The sequence below is a fragment of the Mesoplodon densirostris genome, chromosome X, assembly GCF_025265405.1.
Source record: "Mesoplodon densirostris isolate mMesDen1 chromosome X, mMesDen1 primary haplotype, whole genome shotgun sequence".
In the NCBI taxonomy this organism is placed as follows: Eukaryota; Metazoa; Chordata; class Mammalia; order Artiodactyla; family Ziphiidae; genus Mesoplodon; species Mesoplodon densirostris.
Window position 1 is genome coordinate 31,948,278 of NC_082681.1, and position 17,967 is coordinate 31,966,244.

Genomic DNA, 17,967 nt, shown 5'->3' on the forward strand with positions numbered 1-17,967 from the left:
GTCAAAAACTTTTGGAGGTCAATTTATATTATATCCATCAAATGTCTTATCTGCATGCTGTTTAATCCTTCAAATAAATCCACTTAGCTAGATAAGAATTATAGAAATCACCACATTTCCTCTAAGGAGTTCTTTTGGTTCAAATATCCTCTACTTGCTTTACTGACATGACATCAAACTCCCCAGTTTTTGAGTGACCTCCATTGTCCCATAACTGTCACATAAACAAAAAACTTTTAATTATGGATATTTTCAAACACACACAAAAGTATAGAAAATAGTGCAATGAAGTTCCAGGTAGCTACTACTCAGCTTCAGCAATTACATTTGCCTATCTCAATCATCACTTTTTAATTTTGTTTCTCGATTTAGAGGAAATTTTGAGCATTAGATTCTAACTAGGAATACAGCCAAATTCATATTCTCACTTGAAATAAAGCTGTCACCTAAGTAGCAGTTATCTGGTTAAAATCAAAGAGCATCCCCATTTCCAGATTTTCCATTTCTAACCAACCTGCTTTCTAACTCCCTCTCCTCCCGCTCCTGAGCTGCAACTGGCACTTGTCCCAGCTAACTGGTCTAATCCTTTCAACTACTTAAATGTAGGACAGGAGGACTTTGAGAATAGATTTGCTTAGCATACTGCAGAAGAGGCAAAATTGCCCTCTGACCACTGCATCCCAGGGCAATTCCATTTCAATTCTTTAACTTCTGTAGAAGTGAACAAATAACAGCATTGGAATAAAGCTTATTTCTCAGAACTTTTGTTCAAAGCTCAGTGTAAAAGCATGCCCACATCTATCCATGTGAAAGTGGATATTATAAAAAGTAGGTAAGAAGAGCAAGGCTCAGAGGGAATAAGATGGAAGATTAAGTTATGGATCAAGGGAAAGGAAGCAATGTTTCTAGGCTCCCTCTGGGAGACTTTATCTCCTTTATCTTCCCAGCAACTTCAGGTATAATCTAATTCCCATTTTACATATGAGGAAACTGAGGAAATTCAAACCTCAGAAGTCCTATGGCTCAAGACACCAGTTTGTTAATGTTGCAGGAGGAACTGAATCTGATCTATTTGACTCCAGAGCCATGCCTTTCTAAGTCAGGAGCACTGGAAATTGGTTGGGATCCCCAGAACAATCCCTTCTGAGGCCTGAGCCTGCAAACAAATACCACTTTGTAATAAGACTTTCTCTCTTTCTTACCAGATGGTTCCCTAAATTAGTTGGAGCCTGTGGGCCTTAAATATAAAATAGGCAGATGCATCTTGATTATAATACAGCAGTTTGGTTTTAGTTGCAAGTGTTATGATTAAAATGCAAGAATGTGATTGATTTACAGAATTTTTTTTAAAGGATAGGGTTTTTTTTTTGCTTGGTCAGCCCAGCTCCTGAATGCCTGGCTGCTCTCCAAAACAGACAGAACTATACCTAGGCAGGCCACCAAAAGTAAGGGTTCTATTTCTCTGGGACAGCCCTGAGCAACAGGACCTTCACCCAATCCATACTGCTGATGCTGCCTCTATGAGACCCACCGGAGGCAGTTCTTGCTCTTCCTCCCTTAGCCAGACCACAGGCAAGAGGTATTTCCTCAAGAAGTCCCTAGCTTGCTGGAATAATATCTACCCAGCTCCTTCTTTGCCATTGGCATTTACCCTAGCCTGCCTGGATCTAGAAGCTGATCCCTCTGGACTAGAGATCTTGCCTCTTCTTCTCCAATGAGTTGAGGGGACAAGAGGCAGCTTTAAAACTTGCTTCTCTTTTACTCACACTTAGTATGCCTGTTTCATCTGTACGTAAAGACTCCACTCACCTACAGCTATGAAAAACCCCGCTCTAACTTTGGAACTGAGAAATCATTCTTTATTCAGACACGTGCTTCCTCCACAAAGCATAGCAGCTGGGTGGATTGGAGGCAGCAGTGAGGGTGCAGGATCCAGGAGGGATGGGGAAGAAAGCAATTCTGAAAGGGAGTGAGAAGCAGTCTCAGGGAAGGGAGATGTCATCAGAGGGTTAAGCAGGCAGCAGGAAGGAAGAGGAATTCACTATTGAAGAGAAATGGAGAAGGGACTAAGTACCAAGCACTATGCTAGATGCTTCACATATACCAAGTGAGGAGGGACTGGAAATGGAGAGAAATTTATGAATGCTATTAAACTAGTGCAGGCAAGAAGTAATTAGGGACTTAAGAGAGTGGTGGCAGTTTGAATGGGAAAGAGGACAGAAGCAGGATTCACTGTGAAGTGAGGCTCGGCCTGACTTAGCAATTGATTGGGTGTAGAGGTCAGGGAGAAGGAAGAAACCAAGAGCTTTGGTTTTCATAAGTGACTGGGAAGATAAGAGGAAATGATTGTCAGGAGATGGATTTAGACAAGGTTAATCAATTCAGTTTGGGGCCTATTTAAGCTTTAAAAATTTTTTGTTATGCAAATTTCAAAACATAGAGGAAAAGAGAGAATAGGATATTGAAGTCCCATATACCCACTACCTAGCTCAACAATTATCAACTCACAGCCAATCAATACCCTTACCTATTCCTTCTCTCCCCAACGGGATTATTTTGAAGTAAATCCTGGACATCATACGATATTATCCATAAACACTTCAGTATGTATTTCAGAAAGATATTCCTAACATAGCCACATATAATTATCTCACCTAAAAAGGTAACATTAAGCCTTTAATGTCATCAAATACTTAATGTCATCAGTAATTATTCAAACTTCCTCAATCGGCCCCTTGTTTGTTTGATTTATATAGTTGATAGGTTAAAACCAGGATCCAGATAAGCAGTCCCACTGAATGTAAGATTCTGTCTGAAACAGCCATATGGAGATATCAAGCAGGCAACTGAAATTTGGGGTCCAAAATTCAAGAGGTAGAGCCCAGAAATATAGATGTGGAAATCATCTTCCCAGAGGGAATCGTTGAAGCTATTTGAATAGATGAAGCTATTGAGTAGGTATTAAAGGGGAAGAATATAACAATAAAAATGGCCCAAGGATAGAATCCTGGGGAACAACTACACTTTGAAGAGAAGAAAGAGACTGAGGATGGGGACGAGGAGGGATTCATCTGGGAAAGAAACAAGAAGCTGAAAAGTTGAAAACGAAAACAAGATAGTGTTGTCCCTGGAACCAAGAAATGAAAGTGTTGCACAGAGGGAGAACCACACAATTTTCCTCACTCAATGTTTTCCCTCAAAAGAGCCTTGTACTAGGACTCAGTTCCTACTCTACTGTGCGACTTTCTAGCTGTGTTACAAGTTGAGCAAGTCACCTCCCTAAGCCCAAGATTCTTCAGATTTAAAAATAGATAAGACCAGTCCTGATTAACAGGCTGCTATGAGGATCAAATGAGAATGAAATCATGTGAAGAAGGCCTTTGTTAACTGCAAAGCACTGGACAAATAGGAGAGGCTGTTTGTTCAATACATCCTTATTGTTATTTTTATTAATTATGTGAAAATATAACTGCTGAGTGGAGGATTTAAAGTTTTTAATATTGGGAAATCCTGAATTTAAAGGCCATAATTCTTCAAGAGTCTCATTAGATATAATAGCAGGCTCTTAGGAGCATCTATTGTGTGCTAGACACCGTTCTAAATCCTCCACATACCTTAACTCATTTGATCCTCAAAAAAAATCTTATGAGAAAGGTACTATTATTAACCTTGTTTTACAGATGAGGAAGCTAAGGCTGAGAGAAGTGACCTAACTTGCCCTAGGTCACACAACTAGGAAAGTAGCTAAGCCAGAGCTTAAGCCAAGTCTTTCCTATGCCAGAGCCTGACTTCTTAATCACTACACCAACCTTCCTCTTAAAAATATGCCTTGGAAAATTAGAAGACCACCATATTGCAACCCTAATGAATTATGGATCTAGGCATCAATGGCAGCTATCATCACAAAGACAACCAGACAGGGCTTCCCTGGTGGCACAGTGGTTAAGACTCCACCTGCCAATGCAGGGGACACAGGTTCGAGCCCTGGTCCAGAAGATCCCACATGCCGCGGAGCAACTAAGCCCATGTGCCACAACTACTGAGCCTATGCTCTAGAGCCCATGAGCCACAACTACTGAGCCCACGTGCCACAACTACTGAAGCCTGCACACCTAGAGCCCATGCACCACAATGAAGAGCAGCCCCTACTCGCCGCAACTAGAAGCCCGTGCACAGCAACGAAGACCCAATGCAGCCAAAAATAAACAAAACAAAATAAATAAAACATTAAAAAAAGACAACCAGACATAATGTTCCTGAAGGAAGCACACGCCACCACCTATGAAGTAATTTTGCACCCCCTCCCTCCCCCCAAAAAAATTGAACCTGAATCAAACAAAGCTTTTAGATTAGGGTTATGGTTGCCAGATGAATTTCAGGATGCCCAGTTAAAACTGAATTTCAGATAAACAACAAATAATATTTTTAGTGTAAGCATGTCCCATGCAATATTTAGTATGTCCCATACACTAAATTTGGGACACAGTTATACTAAAAATGTATTCATTGTTTATATGAAATTCAATTTTAACTGGGAACTCTGTATTTCTATTTGCTAAATCTGGCAACCCTACTTTAGATCCAACTACCCATTTATAAGGAACACAAACAGCAGAGAAACACATTAAAGGAACCAGAATGAGGCTATCTGCACCAGACTGTGGGTAAATGTACAAGACAAACAACCAGACTTCTTTAACAAAGAAATGTCAAGGGGGAGAGAGAAAGAGAAAAAGAGAAACCTATAAACTAAAGAGACTTAAAAGACACAAAACTCTTAGAGAAATGCAAATCAAAACTACAATGGGATATCACCTCACACCAGTCAGAATGGCCATCATCAAGAAATCTAGAAACAATAAATGCTGGAGAGGGTGTGGAGAAAAGGGAACACTCTTGCACTGCTGGTGGGAATGTGAATTGGTACAGCCGCTATGGAGAACAGTATGGAGGTTCCTTAAAAATCTAAAAATAGAACTACCATATGACCCAGCAATCCCACTACTAGTCATATACCCTGAGAAAACCATAATTCAAAAAGAGACATGTACCAAAATGTTCATTGCAGCTCTATTCACAATAGCCCGGAGATGGAAACAACCCAAGTGTCCATCATCGGATGAACGGATAAAGATGTGGCACATATATACAATAGAATATTACTCAGCCATAAAAAGAAACGAAACTGAGCTATTTGTAATGAGGTGGATAGACCTAGAGTCTGTCATACAGAGTGAAGTAAGTCAGAAAGAGAAAGACAAATACCGTATGCTAACACATATATATGGAATTTAAGAAAAAAAATGTCATGAAGAACTTAGGGGTAAAACAGGAATAGAGACACAGACCTACTGGGGGTGGGCTTGGGGATATGGGGGGGCTGTGACGGGGCGGGGGAGAGGCATGGACGTGTATACACTGCCGGGCGTGGGGTGGATGGATGGTGGGGGGTGGCCGCGTGGCGCGGGGGGATCGGCTCGGTGCTTTGTGGCCGCCTGGAGGGGTGGGATGGGGAGGGTGGGAGGGAGGCAGACACAGGAGGGAGGGGATGTGGGAACAGATGTATATGTATGACTGATTCACTTTGTTGTAAAGCAGAGACTAATTTAAAAAAAGACACAAAACTCGATCACTATGTGTAGACTATTTAGATTCTGCTTCAGATTATTAAAATACCACGACACTTGTGATATTATTGGTAATTTGAACACTGTCAAGTAATTCCATAAGTATGTTAAGGAATTATTCATTTTTTAGTTTTCTAGTGGTATTGTGGGGTTTTTTAAGAAGCCCTTATCTCGTATACATTTTGAAATGTTTATGGATGAAATGACATGTCCCAGAAGTGCTTCACAATAATATGGAAAGGAGGGAAGTGGAAAGAGTATAGATGTAATAAGATTGGCTTTGAATTGAGGATGTTGAAGCTTCCTTAAAAAGTACACGTGATTTCATTATACTTTTCTATTTCGGTATATGTTTGAAGTTCCCCATAATAAAAAAAGGTTTTTAAAAAAAACAATACCTAACACAGAGCCTGACCTACTGTAAACACTTAATACATATTTGTTGGCAGGCAAGTGGGTTTGTTAATTTTAAAAAAGGAAAGCTTCCAGATGGTCATCAAGTGGAAAAACATTCTAAAATGAGATTGCAAGCATGAATATGCCTGAAAACACAAATGAGATTCATTTAGGGACCAATCTATACTCAAATGGAAACAATAATGAATTTGCTCCGACAAGGGAATTTGTTTATTAAAGATGAACAGTTGTGAAATTCTGGGCAGAAAAGGTTCATATATTATAGCTATTAATTTTGGTAAACACAGGAGACATTTTTAACCCTTCAAAAAGATGTTATGCAGAAAACAATCCATCTTAGATTTTCTTCAATATTTATTATTCCACTGAACTGTTGTAGAAAGTCATGTTAATTTCCCAAAGGCCTTTGGACAGATTTCGAAAATTTGAATGTTCAAATGCAAGTGATCGCCAATTACTAAAAATTAATGACTTCTCATGCTGAATAATGCATGCACTTGGCAGGAGGACTTTACCAAAAATGCAGTGTTGTCAGTTTTTAATGCAATCTTGCCTTACCTGCTGGGTACATGAAGGCAACCAAATTCAAAAGCAACCCTCACCCCCCCACACACAAGGAGCAGGTTAGTGTGTTTACTGAAGTGTTTAGTGCAGGTGAGATAAGCTGTTTATTTTATGCTTAATATTACACTATATGGATGCACCGTAATTAATTCAACCATTCTCTTTTGATGGATATTTCCCACTATTATCAACAACAATGCATTTGACCTTATACATTTAGCCTTACATTCTGGTGCTTTAATTTCTGGGGGAGAGATTACAAGAAATGGGTTAGCTGGGCCAAAGAATATAAATATTTTTAATTTTAGCAGAAACTAATTGCATGTATTTTTAAAATTAGGGCTACGATGTGGAATGGCGTTTTAAAAACGAATCACCTAACTACAAATCAACCATCTCACTAACCTCACTTCAAATGCAAAGTATGTTTAAGCTCTGCTTTAAGTAGAGAACTGGGTTCTTAGACAATCTCTCATTGACAGCACTTTTGGTGTTGAAAATTCCATGGTTTATTCTGTTTCAGAGCATCTTGTATCAGTACTTCCAGTTTGGTATTCCTTCCTGTACTAGAAGGAAGCAGCATCTTAAACTGACTCCTTGCCACTGTCTCTGAATTCTGAGTGCCATTTCTGTCTTTCCTTGGTCCCTTTTTGCAAGAAGAGACTGGCTGTCCGCACTCTTTACAAGGTATTTTTATTGGTATCTTTTCCTCTTATTCTTTTTGTCCCTCTAATTTTAAAGATCTTTTTATTTGCTGTTCTTCAAATTCAAAAATAACAAATGCCTGTTATAACCAGTGAAACAATGCAATAGGAGGATGTATAAACACAAAGCTAATCATCACACCTCGACCTCCTGATGTGATCAATATTAATAGCCTGCTGAGCAGCCTTCCACAACTCCCCTTGCTCATACAAACAGATCAAACATATGTGCACATATGTAAAATTCTGTTTGTTTTCACCAAAGTATAGTCATACTATACACATTATTCTGCAACTTGTTTCACTTAACTATATATATATATATATATATACACACATATTTATATATAATAGGTGACAATAGACAATATATGTTATTTAAGAAAATATAGTGGAGATAATTTGCAGTCATAAGTTCTTTTCCAGTTCTAGAATTCATTTTTGTATTCCTTTGGAGAACATACCACCATGTATTTGTAATGAATTGTTTAATGTCTTTCTTCCCTGCTAGACTGAGAGCTCCTTGAAGGCAGGGGGCTAATTTTGTTCACCACTATATCTCCAGAATTTAGGGTAATGCTACCAGAACAGTAATTGCCTAACATCTATTTGTTCATTGTTTCAGTGCTTCTTGAAACCTTCAGTCTACTTAAACTGGGTCATTGCCAATACTCCAATGTACGTGTCTTTAGGAACTCAGGCCTGAGTAAATCACCACTCAAAGTTATTTAGATGGAAACTGGTGACAGTACATTTTAAAAATTTGTAAGACTTCGTGCTTTTTAGCAAAAAACCCTTTCTGCCACAAACATGAATTTTAAAGGACAGATCACATGTTTAGCGGAAAGAGAGCTCTACACTTATAATTAGAGCTGAATTCTAGTCCCACCTCTGCCATTAATTACTGTGTGGCCTTTAGAAAGTTCCTTATCCTTTCTGGTCCTGGTTCCTGATCTGTTGCTCTAACATTCATTAATTCCACAAATATGTACTGTCCCCTGCGTGCGGCACTAGGTTAAGTGCTAGTGATACAGGGGTGAGTAATATAACAGCTAACAGTTAACGAATGCTTACTGCATGCTTGGTCTTTTGCTAATGGAGTCAAAGGCACTATCTCATTTAATCTTCCATGATAGCACTACCGTGATACTTTCTATACTTTACAAAGGAGGGAACTGAGGCATAGCGAGCGGTGAAGACAGGATTGGAAACCGGACAGTGGGGCTTCAGATGCCGTTCCAATAACCTTAGTGATCTTTGTCCTCATAATTCAACGACTATTGGCCTGCATTTAATCCCAGCCCAGTACTGGGTGGAGCGCCCTCTTGTCAATGGGAGGGTGCAGTGCCTCAGGTGCTTGTCAGAAACCACCGAGAGACCTGACACGATCTCAGTCAGGTGAAACACTCTACCTCGCTCTCGCAGTTTCCACAACCGGAAAATGAAGCGGTGGGACGTGTCAGCCGGTCGTACGCACGCACGCCTCTCTGGGCGTCCCATTGGGTACGGGTGAGCGTGCGGGTCACGCCAGCAGGACGCGCTTCTCTGAACTCGGCACGGGGCGGGGAGAAAGGGCGCGCTGCGTGCGTGCGGGCCCTTCCGACGTCGGCGCGGGCGGGCGGCTCCGCCTGGCCTAGGGCTCCTTTGCCCCGCCCCGCTGCCCGCGCCATTGTGGCGTCTACTTCCGGGCCCTCACCACCTTTAGCGAAACCAACGAGAAGAAACCGCCTGCATCTAGAGCAGCCCGACCAGGAACGTAACCGAGTGGCGCGCGAACGTGAGAGGAAAGCCGTGCGCGGCTGCGCTTTCCCGCCCCTGAGCCGCTCTAGACGCGGGTGAGTGCTGGGGCATCGGCCCGCACCTGGAGCTGCCCGCGGAGCAGCCCCGGGAGCGGCCTGACCCCGCCCCTCTCCGGGGAAGGCTTGGGCCCTGGCCCATTCCCAGCGTACTCCACGCGGTGTGTCCGGGCAGGTGCAGTGTGAGGAACAGTGAGGGGGGTAGATAGAGCGCCGGCTTCCTAGAGGCGCTCCCTCGGCCCCTCCTTGGGGTGTTGAGATGACCATGTTCTCTCCCTCACTTTTGTTCTCCATTTCATCCTCCTCCCTTTTCCATACTCCACCCCAACCGCCTTCATCTAAAAGGATTCATTTCAAAAACCACTCTGGTCGTTTCTGCCTCGCTTGTGCTCGTGTGCGGTTTTAAGTTTCCCTTGCCTCTGCACCAAATATCCTATCATGTGCACCTCTAGATGCTACTCCTTAGAAAAATTTGTGCAGATGACTCATAAGTAGTATCCCCATCAGGAAGAATTCTGACATACATATACCATTATCAATCTAAGAGACACTAGTAAATTATTATATAATGGCCAGACATATTGAAAATTGTGTAATATGAAATGCCAAAATCCTATATAAAATAATTCATTTTGGAGTGCATCTGACAATTCTAAAACAAGCAGAGTTTGTTTCCTGTGAATTTTCTTTTCCTTATTAGAGCTGTGTTTGCTGACCAAGTTCTGTGAGTGACACAGGAAAGCTGTCCTGCCTCTTTCCCACCTGACTCCCCACCCCTCTTTAGGAATTACATCTGTCAGGTTGTTCCACACGTTGTCCTTCTAAGGTAATGGAGGTCAAAGTCCATTTCCTCTAGAAGAAAACCAAGGGATGGTTTCCTTGTAGCAGTACGGTGATGCTGGATGCAAAATATCAATTATGGTTAACAGATCCTACATGTTTTTCCATTTGTAGGAAAACAAGGTTATGCAGTAACTTTTTATTAAATTCTCAATAATATGGGTGGAAGCACTGTTGAGATCTTTATTCTGTAATAGAAAAACCATTAAACTGATGCCAGGATATCTGATTTCTAGTTCAGTTCTATTGCTGACTGTGACTTTGGGTCAGTTACCTAACCTCTGTGGACCCTCTGTTTCCCTATCTGTAAAATGAGAAAAGTGACATTAGATAGCTTCTAAGGCCACTTTCAACTTTAAGAAACAAAGGGAAAATCTAAGTAGCTCAGTGGAACATTCCTTGTGGAGATAGAAGGGAGATTGGGAAAATCTCAACAGTTGTATTTAATGTTGGGTTTCTTTTAATTTCTAACTGAAATAAAAGTGTAGACTTCTCCCTTTTTACTTCCCCAAAGAATAAGAAAATGCCTTTGGAGGAAATAAAAATGTTCATTAATAGTCCCCAGATATGCCTATATTGACTCAGTTCTCATCCAAATAATTTAGCTATTTTCATTATGGGCTTTTATTATTATACATCAGTTAGTTGACATACTGTATTGGAAACCATTTAGTCTTAGGAACAAAAGGGTAAATATTAACATATATGGTATCAATTCCAAGATGTACTCAAAACACTTAAGGACAGCAGCCATCAGTTAAATAAAGCACTAGGTTGAGAACAGAGGCCAGCACAGACACCATTGGTGATTTACCAATTGTAGGTGGTTTTATCTCTTCAATTTAAGGTTTTGTTGTAAAAGTCCATTTATATCCGCAGAGGTATTTAAGTAATAAAATGCAAGCTTGTGAAATGAAATTCCTTTAAAGAGAATGGTGGACAGACAACCTCTGTAATATCAGTTTCTGGGGTTAGTGCTTTGGTTTAGTACTTGGTTAATTAAATCCCTATAGATGAAGTGCAAAAATAGCCTCCCAGAAAATTCTATGGCAGCAAGGTGTTGCTGCAAAGTTCCACTTTGTACCGAACAGTAATCAGTTATCATTGGAAGCAAAAATTCTTAAGACTCTCTTGTGCTACTTGCATTGACTCGATTTCAAGCTTGGGAGCCTTTTTTTTTAACATTAAGAGCAAAATGTAAGTATAGGGGGAATATCAAATCAAATCACTAGACTCCTTTTCTATTAAGTATCCTAAGGATCTTTTTCTTCTTTATAGGAAAAATGCTTTCTGAAAGCAGTTCATTTTTGAAGGGTGTAATGCTTGGAAGCATTTTCTGTGCCTTGATCACTATGCTAGGACACATTAGGATTGGTCATGGAAATAGAATGCACCACCATGAGCATCATCACCTACAAGCTCCTAATAAAGAAGATATCTTGAAAATTTCAGAGGATGAACGCATGGAGCTCAGTAAGAGCTTTCGAGTATACTGTATTATCCTTGTCAAACCCAAAGATGTGAGTCTCTGGGCTGCAGTGAAGGAGACTTGGACCAAACACTGTGACAAAGCAGAATTCTTCAGTTCCGAAAATGTTAAAGTGTTTGAGTCAATTAACATGGAAACAAATGACGTGTGGTTAATGATGAGAAAAGCTTACAAATACGCCTTTGATAAATATAGAGACCAATACAACTGGTTCTTCCTTGCACGCCCCACGACGTTTGCTATTATTGAAAACTTAAAGTACTTTTTGTTAAAAAAGGATCCATCACAACCTTTCTATCTAGGCCACACTATAAAATCTGGAGACCTCGAGTATGTGAGTATGGAAGGAGGAATTGTCTTAAGTGTAGAATCAATGAAAAGACTTAACAGCCTTCTAAGTATTCCTGAAAAGTGTCCTGAACAGGGAGGGATGATTTGGAAGATATCTGAAGATAAGCAGCTAGCAGTCTGCCTGAAATACGCTGGAGTATTTGCAGAAAATGCAGAAGATGCTGAAGGAAAAGATGTATTTAACACCAAGTCTGTTGGGCTTTTTATTAAAGAGGCAATGACTAATCACCCCAACCAGGTAGTAGAAGGATGTTGTTCAGATATGGCTGTTACTTTTAATGGACTGACGCCTAATCAGATGCACGTAATGATGTACGGGGTATACCGTCTTAGGGCATTTGGGCATATTTTCAATGATGCGTTGGTTTTCCTACCTCCAAATGGTTCTGATAATGACTGAGAAGAAACGAGCATGTATATGATCACCATATAGGACATGTGGTGGTGTTATTTGTAGTTAACAACTGCATATCCAACACAGCAGTATGTTTCTGTTCTTTTTTTTTTTCTTTTTCAGTTTGGTGGCACTGGTTTATTCGCACATTGAAGTTTAGTAATACATTTTAAAATAGGGTGGGTTTTTTTCCCTTAAAACACACATGAAAATTTCAACTGTGTTGGAAAGAAATGTTTTAAGAATAATAATTTTACAAATAAAGGATATATTTATAAATAATATATTTATGTGATAAATTCTAAATTATGAACATTAAAAATCTGTGTGGCACATGTTTTTGCTGATTGGTTAAAAAAGTTAACATGTCTTTTTAGCTTTCTAAGATACGCAAATGAAATCTCTAGTTGTGAATTTGTGATTAAAGTAAAACTTTTAGCTATGTGTTTCTGTTACTTCTAATGTTAGTTTATGTTCTAAGCCTTCGCAAGTGCCAATGGATTTGCTTTCTCAAAATACACAACCAAGCAATAAAGGGAATGTTCCCAACCACTGTTAAAGTGAAAGTTGAAATCTATCCCTGAGAGAAAAAGTGAAAATTAATTATAAAGGTTAATAATTTTCCTGGGAGCTAATTCAGTGGCATCCCTCAGCATACACAATTTCAGTGTAACCCTCTGTACTTCTCTATGCAGATATTGGAGTCGTGACTATAAAGAATGTAATGTCATTTAACTGTATTGTTTCCCAGTTAATCAAGCTCTCAGCTGTGGCTTGGATAAAAATATATCAGTTGAGATTTATTTACTCCTGCAGAGCAAACAAGTTCTGTGGAAGTCTTCTTTGAAGAACTCCTTTCGGAAGTCTGGCAGTTTCACTTACTTGAATTGATTCTGTCCTGGCTTTTGTTTACCTGTTCAAATTTTGAGATTTTCCCCATGTTCATGATTGCACCATATCCAACGGTTTTTGGTGTGGAGGCCTTAACCTCACCATTCACCTTGGATTACTCTGCCATTTGCCTGATTTCAGTGGCTACCCAAAAGCTTTATGGATGGTGGATACAACAGCTTCTGTGTTTATAAATGTGTGAAACACTTGGAGCTGACTTGTCCTAAAATCGGGCCTGCACATGCCATATTAAGTCAGATCCATAAGCCCCCATAGGGTGTGAAACCATGACATTTTAGAGGTTAATTTTTCTTGTAACTGGCCTCATGATGTTAATGGTCTCCCACAGCTTTTGCAAGCCAGGAAGAATTTCCTCAAGAGGGCCTTGGGCTTCAAATTATTGATCATCAGAGTAGTATGTAAAACCCTTTGTTTTAATTTATAGATTTTCCTCACTGGGGCTCTTGATTAAAATGAAAGGTTATTAGTTTTGAAAAATAATAAAACCCTTTTATCAAGCACCCAAATATGTGGTCTCAGATGTAATTACTACAAACCAAATCATATTCAGTGTGAGTGCAATGATAAACAGTATCTCACTGAGTGTGACACCCAGTTTACAAGTGTCACATTGCCCCCAACACCAGTATCTTAAAACTTTTTCTACTGTATTTATCACCTTCAATTACATTAGTGTATCAAGGTATAGTTGTAATAAATATATCAGAAAATGCATTCCATTGTTTGATTTCCTAGTGGGTACTAAAGTAACAATTGCTTTTTAAACCAAATTGATGCTCTTGATTGTTTTTTGTTTTTTGTTTTTTGCTATATGCGGGCCTCTCACTGTTGTGGCCTCTCCCGTTGTGGAGCACAGGCTCCGGATGCACAGGCTCAGTGGTCATGGCTTACGCTCCACGGCATGTGGGATCCTCCCGGACCAGGGCATGAACCCGTGTCCCCTGAATCGGCAGGCACTCTCAACCACTGCGCCACCAGGGAAACCCTTGATTGTATTTTTATACGTGAGTATTCCTTTATAAAATGTTAGTTGTCTTAAATAATATGCTGTCTCCTTGAACTTATTTGTACCTAGTCTTGTAGATAAAATTGGAATCAGTAACGCAGAAAATTGTGCTACAGAAGTCATGGTTACAGATTTGATCATCATGCATTCAACAGCCAAAAACCATAACCCTAACTCCACTCTGTTATTGGGAAGAGAATCGGGAAGAATGGAGGTCTAATGGGAATTGATCATGATTGTGAATATATTTTACATATGGTTGGGTAATGCCTACTATATTGGACAACACAGGTGTAACCAGTTCTGGAAGTGTGAGGCCCACTGGCTGAGATGTGAATGAGAGAAAACTTCAAGTTTCTTCTAAAAGTTATATTTATCTTTCTGGTTTTCTTGAATGCAGTGGAAACTGCAACCTGACTTTCAGCAGGCCCCAGGCCATCTCCTTGCACAAGTTCAATCGCTAGACCTTCTTTCTCAAAACATTGGATTTGGAGCAAAATATAGATTAGACCCCTTGGCTTTTTTTTAATGTAGCTAAAAAACTGCTTGTGTATCAAATCTGATTTATAATGCCCAGATTCAGGGAACACCTATATTAGAAAAGTTACTGAAAGCACAGAGTTTAGTAATGGTGTACCACTAATTTTCCACTCGGTTAAAATATTGTGTTCCTTTTAGTGCTATCTGACTTGGATTGATGCATTCAATGCATGTCTGAGTGTTTATGTGAAGAGCCTGTTTGTAAAAGTTTAGCTTTCTTTTGGCATTCAAAGAAATTCAGGGAAGGTTTTGCCAACCTTCCCACCAAGGAGTCCCCCAAAGTCTAATGAAAAAATCACTCAATTCCAATATCATCAAAGATAAAATACTATAAAGTATTCAAAGGGTAATGGGGGAAATGACTTATTTAGAAAGTATGAAATGATGGTGTATGTCTGGGGTCTCTAGCATAATAGAAAGAAAAGTCCACTTTTATTAGTGTGGAATCTATATACTATACTACTCCTTGTATATATTGAGTTTAACACTATGAGCTTAACACTAGACCTGGTATTTTGTGGAAAGCAAAAAGAGCCCAAACACATGATTCATACAGAGAGTCAAATAATCATTTCATGTAAGCTTTGCACGAGCAATAAAACAAGCCATTGTTTACTATTAGAATATGGTGGTCCTCTTTGCCTTAAAAGTCCTCAATTTGATAAGTGCTATTTCTCTTAACCCACATAATTCCCATTTCTTTGGTAGTTTTCACTGATTCCATGCAAGAATGGCCACATTGGTTTTTCCATTGCTTTGGCAATTTAGTGAAAGCCCTGGCAGGAAGAGCAGGGCCTAAAAATAAGACTCAGATTTTCTATGAATGGATCGATGGATGGGAGTGAGGATGGATGCCATTAATTATGTGACAGGCTTGTGTTTGGAAAAAAGTAAGAAATGCTTCTAATGAATGACTGATAAGAGACATCCACAGAGGTACTCAAAGTGCTGAATAAATGGGGATGTTCTAACAGTCAAAACACCAACCCCATACCATCTGAGGGGAAAAGGGGAAAAGTGGTCCTAACTTGATGAAGACTTTATTTTTTAATTAATTTTTACTGGAGTATAGTTGATTACAATGTTGTGTTAGTTTCAGGTGTACAGTGAAGCGAATCACTTATACATATACATACATCCACTCTTTTTTAGATTATTTTCCCATATAGGCCATTACAGAGTATTGAGCAGAGTTCTCTGCGCTATACAGTAGGTCCTTGTTGGTTATCTATTTTATATATAGTAGCATGTATATGTCCATCCCAATCTCCCAACTTATCCCTCCCCCCAATGGAAGACTTTAAATACTGGTACTGAGAATCTTCTTTTCCATATTTACCACTCTAAGGTATTCACCTCCAGAAGGAAGCTTCAGGGAATACTGCCTGTTCTCCATCCCAATGCCATCCAATAGAAATATAATGGGAGCTGCATGTGTAGTTTAAAATTTTCTAGTAGCCACATTAAAAAAGACAGAGGTGAAATTACTTTTAGTATTATATTTTACTTAACCCAATATATCCAAAATATTGTCATTTCAACATGTAATCAACAGAAAAAATGAGATAGTTTACATTCTTTTTTTTTATTAAGTCTTCAAAATCCAGTGTGTATTTTACAGTTACAGCACAGATCTAACCAATTCCAGAAGTGTGAGACAACACCCCACCCCGGGGCTGTCATGTGAATGGGAGAAAACTTGAAGTTTCTTCTAAAAGGCCTGTTTATTTTTCAGGTTGTCTTGAAGGCTACAGAAATTGCTTTTAGCAGGCCCCAGGCCATCTCTTTACATGAGTTCCATCACTGGATCTTCCTTCTCAAAATTAAGTCATTGGATCCTCCTTCTCAAAATTAACTCATTAGATCTGGAGTAAAATATCGATTAGACCCCTCAGCCTTTTTCCTTAGATTATAATTGAACCAAATTGCTCCTGTCAATTTTAATATTCACTAATCCTTTTCCTGACCTATCTTTTGGATGTATTGATAGTCACAAAGCAGCTGCTAGTTCTGCCTTTGCACTTACACTCTATACCCTAATCTCCCCCACTTAACCAACCCGCCCCCTTGTATCCTTTTCTTTAAAAATCCAGGAAAGGCTTCTAAATGGTATAACCTTTAAATGGTCACAAATCACCTAGCTTGAAGGTGACAGAAAAAGTTCTGACCTCAGGACTAAGTTCAATTTCAAAAGATTCTCCCAGAATACCCTGCTGATGAAGAGGGAAACGGAACATTCCTTAGAAGCACACTGCAAGCAACCCAGTCTTACTGCATTCTAATCCTACCCATATTTTCCCACTGTGGAATAGAGGCTTGACCAACTTACACTTCTCTCCAATAGCCCATAAACAAAGATGCTGATGCAACTGTGGGCCAAGATTAACATTTTATGAAATGTGATGGGAGATTTTCTGCAAAATAGGCTTTGCGGGAGGGAGGTAGGGAGGTTTAGGCAAATTCTGAGTGTATATTCTTTATACGTGAAGTATGAATGGAAGGTAGAAAAAGTCTCTTCTAGCATGTAATCTCTTTGTCAAAGAATATTTCTCTTGACTGTTTTAACACTTTACCACTCAAGTATTTTTACAAGTTCTGAATTAATTCCAAGTGTTTTATGTATTTTTTCATATTTACATACCATCTTGCCTGAAGTTCTTGCTATTTTATTCAACCGTGGTTAAATTTTAGAAAAACTCCAGCTTGTTCTAAAAACTGTTTACTTGCATATCAGTGATACTTAGCTTTATTATCAATAAATTAAAAGCTTAATTTTGAAATTTTGGTGCATTTCCAGGTGGCCTCTCATCTTCCTGAAGGTTGATACTTATTTGCTAAAGGCCTTACAGATGTTGAGATACTTAGCTTTTAATGCATTTGTATAAGCACATTTATAGATTTCAGAAAAATTGTCTAGAATTATCCTACTTTTAATGGTGAGAAAAGGACGCTGTGTTTAAATTTTATTTTAATACTAAAATATTAGATTTTTTAAAATAAAAAATATATGATAATGTAAAAAAAAAAAACAAAAAAACAGGCTTTGCAATCAAGGGACACTTAGTTCAAATCCCAACTCTGCCATTTATTAGCAATGTATCTTCAGGAAAGTTATATAACCCTTCTGGAGCCTTAGCTTCCTCACTTATCAAATGAGAATTAAAATCTACCTCATGGAATAGTCATAAAGATTAAGCAAGATATATAAGTAGAGCTTGTGCATATAGTAGGTGCTCAAGGAATGTTATTTCCCTTTCCCTCTGACCCATTTGAACAAGTTTAACTAGCACTTTACGCAGTTAAATATGTATCAATCCTTTTATTAAG

At 39.1% G+C, this 17,967-nt stretch overlaps 1 protein-coding gene across 1 annotated transcript; it reads left to right on the forward strand.

Moving 5' to 3' along the window:
• The first annotated feature begins 8,944 nt into the window (after window positions 1-8,944).
• Window positions 8,945-15,939, forward strand: C1GALT1C1 (C1GALT1 specific chaperone 1). Its single transcript, XM_060087881.1, has 2 exons — window positions 8,945-9,147; window positions 11,227-15,939. Exon 2 carries the CDS (start codon window positions 11,232-11,234, stop codon window positions 12,186-12,188), a length of 957 nt encoding a protein of 318 aa, XP_059943864.1. The 5' UTR covers window positions 8,945-9,147; window positions 11,227-11,231; the 3' UTR covers window positions 12,189-15,939.
• The last annotated feature ends 2,028 nt before the right edge of the window (window positions 15,940-17,967 follow it).

Coding starts and splice junctions, on each gene's coding strand:
- C1GALT1C1 (XM_060087881.1), top strand. CDS start 11,232: ATGCTTTCTGAAAGCAGTTCATTTTTGAAGGGTGTAATGCTTGGAAGC.